The sequence below is a fragment of the Marmota marmota genome, unplaced genomic scaffold (genome assembly GCF_001458135.2).
Source record: "Marmota marmota marmota unplaced genomic scaffold, marMar, whole genome shotgun sequence".
Lineage (NCBI taxonomy): Eukaryota > Metazoa > Chordata > Mammalia > Rodentia > Sciuridae > Marmota > Marmota marmota.
This window is the reverse complement of record NW_026000093.1, coordinates 23,554,246-23,562,506: the sequence shown is the minus strand read 5'-3', so window position 1 is coordinate 23,562,506 and position 8,261 is coordinate 23,554,246. Positions and strand designations below refer to the sequence as shown.

At 44.0% G+C, this 8,261-nt stretch overlaps 3 protein-coding genes across 5 annotated transcripts in view; 2 read left to right on the top strand and 1 right to left on the bottom strand.

The window, feature by feature from the left end:
• The window catches only part of Rdh10 (retinol dehydrogenase 10), a 27,267-nt gene extending 27,002 nt beyond the window's left edge, over positions 1-265 (bottom strand). Inside the window, exon 1 of the mRNA XM_048782846.1 lies at positions 3-265. Within this exon, the coding sequence (XP_048638803.1) occupies positions 3-265 (263 nt within the window). The remainder of the gene's footprint in view (positions 1-2) is intronic.
• Positions 266-510: 245 nt separating this feature from the next.
• Positions 511-4,130, top strand: Rpl7 (ribosomal protein L7). 2 transcript variants are annotated; one of them, XM_015485867.2, is made up of 7 exons: positions 511-985; positions 1,778-1,886; positions 2,130-2,296; positions 2,778-2,915; positions 3,040-3,149; positions 3,586-3,795; positions 4,073-4,130. In XM_015485867.2, the coding sequence occupies exons 1-6, from the start codon at positions 939-941 to the stop codon at positions 3,792-3,794; spliced, it is 780 nt and encodes a 259-aa protein (XP_015341353.1). In that variant the 5' UTR covers positions 511-938; the 3' UTR covers position 3,795; positions 4,073-4,130. The 2 variants fall into 2 exon arrangements, with proteins under 2 accessions (XP_015341353.1, XP_048639015.1); XM_048783058.1 differs by lacking the exon at positions 511-985 and adding an exon at positions 1,236-1,261.
• Positions 4,131-4,280: 150 nt separating this feature from the next.
• CUNH8orf89 (chromosome unknown C8orf89 homolog) overlaps positions 4,281-8,261 on the top strand; it is a 36,885-nt gene continuing 32,904 nt past the window's right edge. For both annotated transcript variants that reach the window (XM_015485758.2, XM_048783057.1), the window contains exon 1: positions 4,281-7,963. In XM_015485758.2, coding sequence (XP_015341244.2) covers positions 7,626-7,963 — 338 coding nt within the window. In that variant the 5' untranslated portion in view covers positions 4,281-7,625. The remainder of the gene's footprint in view (positions 7,964-8,261) is intronic.

Here is an 8,261-nt window from a genome sequence, read left to right as displayed (position 1 = left end):
ACCCGCGACGGGGAAGAGCCGGCGGCGGCATCGGTTCGGCCCTCCCTCCGCTCGGCCCTCCCCGCCCCCGGGCGCACCCCGCCCCCGGCCCAGCCCCCAGCCCTCCGCCCGTCGTCCGCCGAGCCGCGCGGGGCAGGCCCCTCTCACACGGCCGTGGCCGCAGCCTCCAGCTCTCATTGCACCTCCCTTCGCAGCTCACGCCCCCTGCCGTAGGTCGTCCCGGCCTCCGCCTGTCAGGCCGCGCGGTCGGCGGAGCCCCGGCCATCATCCCCTGGCCGTCGCGTCCTCGCTCTTCCCGGTCTTGCCACTTTCGTTAGCCAGGGGACTTCAGACTGCCCCGCCTGAGATCAGGCGCTGCGGAAGACAGCCCTGAAGGCTAGAGGACAACGAGAAGGACCTCGGCAGCGCGGCAAGGCGGGTGCCAGAGTCTGACTATGGGTGGCAGAGAGTTGAGAAGCGGCCAAAAGTGGCTTCGAATCGCTGCTACCTGTGTGGGACATTATCCCAAAGGCTCTCATTTTCCTGGCTGAAATCACCACCCCGGTGGTTACCCACAGCCCTGGTCAGGCGTCTCCCTCCCGTCGAGCGGACCATGGAGTGATGCATGCCGGGGTTTGTAGTTTATTCCCCAGAGGCGTGTTATTTGGTTAATTTACAAGGTGGAAGTCGAGCTAATCCTGTCAACGCAACCTAGGGATTAGGACCCCGAGCAGTCAAGGTGTCACCACTCTTTGCACTTGAATTGATTAAAGTCTAACTACTGCATTTGCTTTTCCCACAAAAGTTTCCCCCAAAAGTTGATTGGAAGAAGCTAAATCGGGCATTTCTTAATTTTGCAACTTCAAGGTGGGCTCTCAGCTCCGAGTTCTTTTCCGGCTTATTTTAGGACGCCTATAAATCGTGGGGCTTCTCTCGCCGTCTTTAAGTGGGCAGTGCGCATGCGCCAACTTCCTCTTTTTCCGGCTGGAACCATGGAGGGTGCCGAGTAAGTTACTCCTCGTCCTCTCGAGAATCCTTCTCCATCCCCGAAAATATAGGCCATTTGTCTCCGTTTTCCCCTGTCTGGTTGTACTTCTTACCTTTTCCCACTTATCTGTGTGTTTGTGACGCTCCATGACACCAGTAGGGACCCCGAGCTGGGATGGGATGCGGGCGGCCATAGGGTGAAGGTTTTGGAAGTACCGGGAACGAGGTACCAGAGCAGAATTTATGTGTGCATCCAAGCCGGTTGGGCCGAGGTCCATTCCTCGATGGAACCGAGGTATATCGAGGCCGGTACAAAACCTCTTGAGTTGAATTCATCCTTGGTTAGTACTTGGCCCGGGCGTTTTTTGCTTACAGGCCTTTGCTTTCAGTATGCGTGGCTTGGGACTTGAACCAAAATGGAATTTGGCCTTTTTATTGAGAATCCCAGGTTCTTTAGGCAGAAAGTTAGTTGTCTTTGTAACAGTCTTAAGGTTCTGATACGTCTTGTGTAGATATTTTCTAGGTATATTTTCTTAGGTATAATTGTTGGAGGCCAGGACTGGAGCTGGAATGTTCATTCTGTTAAACCACAATCGCAAATGTGACATTATCTGACATGTGTGTTAGAAGGGAAAATTACTGAAGGAAATTTAAAAATTCTGTGAGACTGGAGCATATTAGGGTAACTTAAGATACCAGTGATGGTGAAGAGCCACCGATGCTCCATGTGTTAACACTTTGCTCAGTACAGCACGGGAGTGATGCAAGGCAGAAAGGTTTCTTGATAATATTCTTTGTATGCTAATGACAGAGAGAAGAAAAAGAAGGTTCCTGCTGTGCCAGAAACTCTTAAGAAAAAGCGAAGGAATTATGCAGAGCTGAAGGTAAAGCGCCTGAGGAAGAAGTTTGCCCAAAAGATGGTAAGTAAATGTTTGGATGCACTAAGCTTTGAGGGGAGTCCATGTGGTTGGGATTGAGAATGAAGTGAATGTTCTTAGCTAGACTTGTTTACTTCACTGTTGTACCAAGGAATTGCTTGAAGCTTCCTAATGTAGCTTACTGTACTATGGCAAGAAAAATTTCAAGGGAAGATTATTTTAAAAATTGCTATTGCAAATTGTTTGGGAGTTAAGAATCATGAATAATTGGTAATTGTTTTTCAGCTTCGAAAGGCAAGGAGGAAGCTAATCTATGAAAAAGCTAAGCATTACCACAAGGAATATAGGCAAATGTACAGAACGGAGATTCGGATGGCTAGAATGGCAAGAAAAGCCGGCAACTTCTATGTACCTGCAGAACCCAAGTTGGCATTTGTTATCAGGATCAGAGGGTAAGTTCAGTTTTTACTGTATCTGGTTTAAAGGGAAGTTTAGAAGCCTCAGTAAAATTTCCTGTTAATTCAGGAAGGACTGATCTAAAACATGGGAATAACAATGTTTAGGTGTGACTAGAAAAAAGGCGTGGGTGTCATTTTAAGAGGTTAGTTACAAGCCCTGTCCTAAAGCTCCTGTCTACTCTAATTAAATCAGGAGGAGTTCAGGGTCCTGTCAGTTGATTTCAAAAGAAGTTAAAGTGTACAGTCACTATCGTGCTATAACAAAGACAGGTGATAACACAAGTCAGGACCTTTTACTGGTACTTATCAAAAATAGTTGGAGAGGAAGCAGGTTGGTGGGAATTATAGGGTAAAGAGGAAAAATATCAGTGATATTTGGTTTTTGTGGGACATGTGTGATCAGTTTGTTTAGTTTCCTGTCAGTTGATAGTAAAAACTGATTTAAAAAAAAATTTTTGGTCCCTTTTCACTGCAGTATCAATGGTGTGAGCCCAAAGGTTCGTAAGGTGCTACAACTTCTTCGCCTTCGCCAGATCTTCAATGGCACCTTCGTTAAGCTCAACAAGGCTTCAATTAACATGCTGAGGATCGTGGAACCTTACATTGCATGGGGGTGAGTGCCTTTTTTTCTTGGATTTCTGCTTGGCAAATAGACTGGTATAGCGAGGTGAATTTTAGATGTTTTGATAGCAGTAACCTTTTTCTTTGATCATGTACGTCTGCTTTTCGTATTTCAGGTACCCAAACCTGAAATCAGTGAATGAACTAATCTACAAGCGTGGATATGGCAAAATTAATAAAAAACGAATTGCCTTAACAGATAACGCTTTGATTGCTCGATCTCTTGGTAGGTTCTTTTTTGTTTGGGGGAAGTTTGATATTAGATGGTGAAATTTTATGGCCTCTCATGTCCTTAATTTTCTCACTAATGAACCTTCACATTATTTCCTATAATCCTTCTTTAAAGAAAACATGAGATAATTTCATTTGCTTGAATCTTGACACGGGTGCTTTGGCACACTGAGCTACATCCCAAGCCCTTTAGTTTTTATCTTGAGACGGTGCCCTCAAACTTCTGTCTTTTGTCTCTGCCTGTGCCAGTAATCCCAGTGACTCAGGCACAAGCATGCAATATGGCGCCCTTCTGTTTACTTCTTTTTCTTTTTTTTCTTTTTTAGATATACATGATTCTGTTTACTTTTGATTTGCGTTTAGCTCAGCCTGTAATGTGCTTTTTTTGTATGCCTTAAAATTTAAGCAATCACAAATGAATTTTTTTCCAGGTAAATATGGCATCATCTGCATGGAAGATCTGATTCATGAGATTTACACTGTTGGAAAACGCTTCAAAGAAGCAAATAACTTCCTGTGGCCCTTCAAATTGTCTTCTCCAAGAGGTGGAATGAAGAAAAAGACCACCCATTTTGTAGAAGGTGGAGATGCTGGCAACAGGGAAGACCAGATCAACAGGCTTATTAGAAGGATGAACTAAGGTGAGAAACTGCATCCTGGGAGAAAGTAGTAGTTTTAATAATTGAATGTGGTGATTTTGAATATAATCAGTACTCTTCAGTGGGGGAGGGGTGATATATGATTAGTTGGTTTAGTTACTCCTCTCCTTCCTTTTGAAGACATTTCTGGAGGGAAGGAACCCCCCTCCTTTTTATCAATTTAAAAATGTAAATTGGGTGTCCTTAAAAATACCCCTAATTAAATGTTAATCTTTAGCTGCTAAGAGTCTTTAATAGGTTTATTTTCTTTCCCTTTCAGGTATCTACCATGGTATTTTTGTAATCTGGTCAGTTAATAAAACAGTACCTGCTCTCAATGTATTGGTGATTTGTTAGTCTGCCTCTGCCTTCCTTCAGCTATGATGGTGAATCTTGATGTGTATACAAATTCAGTCATATTAACAGAAAACCTGGGTCAAGTTTTTATGTTGTGAAAAAACATTTCTTGGGTTTGTGAGGCTTTTCATTTTATCATACACATTTAATTGCTGAAGTCCCATGTCTCTCAGACACTGGCTTGTTTGAAAACTACCGTGTGAATGTGTTATTTTTCCTTTTGTATTCCATTTTTTCATTCTTATTTTGCATCTTCTGCCCAAATTTAGATGAGATATTAGTAATTCCATTATACATTGTGGATATTAAGTAGAAGTGAAATTGAAATGAGTGACCAAAACTTTGAAATAAAAAGTCTTTACATGTATAGGATAACAAAGTATACAATGAAAGCAAAGTTTTTGTAGTCACTGAATTTTTTTTAATTTTAGGTGGACACTATTTTATTTTTATGTGGTGCTGAGGATCAAACCCCCAGTGCCTCACATATGCTAGGTGAGCACTCCACCACTAAGTCATAACCCCAGCCCCCATGTAGTCATTGATTTTTATTGCTGAGACCCTATTGCAGCAATGTGAAATTTATCCCTTGTTGATTTTTTTGGCACTATTAAACCAGAATCATTAACTGATTTTCAATAATTGAAGTTTCTAGACAAATACATTAGGAATTTATTTATTTATGATCCAGAAGCTATTTCTCTGCCTTAGTTTCTTAAGAGTTCATGAATTCTGGAGAAAAAAAAGTATTTCATAAAATCATGTTACATGTTTGTGAGAATATCTGTGTTTTGTCAGAAATTTGTTTTAGTGAACTGTAGGATCAGTGTTAAAAAAAATACATATAATGTTAATCTCTAGGTGGAGCCAAAGAGTTTTAAGTTTTGAAGCTTATCCTCTTTTTGCTGTTAAATGAGTACCAAACCCGTCTTCGCACATCCACTGTCCTGAAATGGAGGCGTATTTCACAAGATGTTAGACCTTGGTTGACTTAACAGGTTTTTAGACAATGGTGAGGGCCATCAGTGGCCTTTGCAAGATCAGAGTAAAGTTTTATTGCTAACTGCTTAGGTGTAGGTGGGTGGCTACACTACAGTGTTAGAGGAAATTTTTATATTGGGATAAGAATAACAGGTGCTTAGATATAGAGTAGTGGTGTTTAGCAGAATTTTTTTTTTAAGAGCAATTTTAGGTTTACAGCAAAAATGAGCAGAAAGTATGAAGGGTGAGTATGGGGGTAAGTAGGAAAAATTTACAACATTGCTGTCTGCTGGTGACAGCAGTTTCCTAGGGCATAAAGTGAAATGATAATCTGACAGAACTGAGGATAGAAATGTGTGGGTATGAAAATATTTTGTGAACTGTGGAGATGATGATTGGCACCTTACTTGAATCCTACCTCTTTAAATTTGCAAAGAGATGTTCCACTTCCCCATTCATGTGAACCTTGGCACCTAGTAGGGTCAAAAAGTCACCTTATCTCTTGATTTCCATTTTACTTAGTATTTATTTGTAAATACTATTATTTGTTTTTTGGTTGTGTATATTAAGAATGCAAGTTTGGCACCAGGCTGCTTGTATTCACATCTAGTCTCAGTCTGGGCCAATAAGTCCTGTTTAGTTTCTTAATTAGTAAAATAGGGGAAATGTTGGCACCAGTTTTAATAGGATTTCAGTGGAAATTTAATGTAAAGGTTTCGTGAAATGTTTGGTATTGGTCGTAAATTTGAGCACTTCAAATGTACAACTGGGAGCAATATAAAATAACCTCTACTTTGTCACTCTGATGGATGAAATGGACAACAAATATGGTAAGCTGAGTGCTACAGGGATGTACAGAGCCTCCTGATATCTTTTGGGGCCCAGCTCCACAGGAAGATGGACAACTTTCTGTTCCTTTCTTTTTTGGGGTTTAAAAATATATATTTTCCACTTTTTGGTACTGAGGATTGAATCCATGGTGCTTAACCACTGAGCCATATCCCCAGCCCTTTTTATTTTGAGACAGGATCTTGGCAAGTCACCATTTCAGTGAGGCTGGCTTTAAACTTGGGATCCTTCTGCCTCAGCCTCCCAAGTTGCCAGGATTCTAGGCACGCAGTCCCCCACTATTTTGACAGATTTGATGTCAGAGCAGTCTCTGTTCTTGTTTTTTGTTACGGGGAATTGAACCAAGATGCTCCTAACCACTGAACTGGTGTTTGAGAGAGGACCTTGCTGAGTTGCTGGGATTACAGGTGTGCATCTCTGCTTCCAGCTATAGCATTTCTATCTGGAATTCATTTTCCCCAGCCACTCCCCAGTGTAAGACTTAATTTTTAAAATGCCTGGTACATTTAGACACTTGGCTCTAACCTCTTAAGCCATTTGAAATTTTGAGTCTCCAGTTGCAGTCATTGGGTATTTGGTGATGGGGAATGGTAGGAGGAGGAGTGGGGAAGACTTCATTTAGTAATAGAACATGTTAAGAGAATACTATTCATGCTATGTAGCTGGAAGCTTTCACAAAGGAGGTAGAATTCAGACCCCTGATGACAGAACAGAAATGGCAGAAGTTTCAAGTAGGAATGTAATAACCAAGAGGATATGAGGTTGAACCTGGTGGCACACACCTGTAATCCAGTGGCTCTGGAGGCTGAGGCAGGAGGATCACGATTTCAAAACCAGTCTCAGCAATTTAGTAAAGCACTAAGGAACTTAGTGACATCCTGTCTCTAAGTAAATACAAAATACAGGTGAAGAATATGACTCAATGGTCGAGTGCCCCTGAGTTCAATGCCCCCCTCAAAAAAAAAGGGATGAAAAGAAACCATTTAGTAATAAAGGTTTGATTACAATCATTGAGTCCCAATGCTGCTTTAATCCACATAATTCTATGTAAGTGGTTCTAAGTGGTGGGCCACTTAAGTTCCAGGCCTAATTTGGGTTGGAAAATTGAAGTATGTATGTGTTGAGCAGTCTCCCTGGAGTCAAACCATATCACGTGCACTTTGTAGCTCTAGTAGAGGAGGTGTCAACGATTTGGCAAAGTGCTGAGGCTTTAGATCCTACTGTGCAAAATTAGTGTGCTGTGCTTTGAGAGGGGACACCCTAGTTTTCAAAGGAATCAAGAGTACGGGTTAAAATACCCATGAAAGCCTGATTGCTTTAAATCTGAAAAGTTAGCCTTTGGTACTAGCTGATGAGCAAACAACCCAGAAACTACATACACCTGTCTGATTGCCCATTACCTCCCCTTCTTCCCCTCGTGTTGTGTCACAACTGACCGCTGATAAACCAGCCTTGTTTCAGCACTTGCTCACCTCAGCACCCCAAGCAGTGACCTCTGGTGCATGCCCTGGAATCCCGGCAGCCTCCTAATCTTACCCAGGCAACCACCCTGGTCCCTTAAGTCTAGGTCCCTTCCTCTGCAGGACTGGCCTGCAACCCGGTAGAGCGGAGCCCCGCAGCCCCAGGCGACAGGCCCCTAGCAACCGATGCGCGCTTTGGTCGGGCGTGGCTGCAGCTGCCCCAGGCCGGGCGGAGCTGAGCCACGCTCCCCAGCATCGCAGGGCTGCCGGCCGCCGAGCATGAGCATGCTTGTCCTGAGCAGCTCCCGTGCGAGTGCCCGGCCGACTGCCTCGTCCCACCACTGTGGACAGCACAGCAACGTGGCCAGGCTGGGCCAGGAGCTCGAGTCAGCACAGGGCCGCCGCTGGCTCCCGCGCTGCCCGTTACCCCCACTGCAGTCGTCGCTGCCAGAACTACCCCCTTTTTTACCACGGGCCCGTCACCACAAGAAGCCCTTCCCCTCTTACGAGGAGCTGCAGGGACAGTGAGTGCGGGTGCCTGGCCGGCTGGCCATCTAACCCCAAGGCGTTGGAGGTTGGGAGGGCCGGGACATTTCCGGGTCAGGCCTGAGAGGGGTGATGAGTCTCCTACCAAGAAGGGGGAAAACGACCTAGAGAGACACCTGGGCGGGTTCCAAGTATTCTCTTCAGACCCTCTAAAGCGGAGCTGCCAGAAAGAACTAGTCACAAGGTCCTGATCAAGTATACACTGAAGGGTCGGGTGACAGGAGATGGGGTATGAACCAGGGGAAGAAAGCTTGCTTGCTAGATATGTAAAGTCCA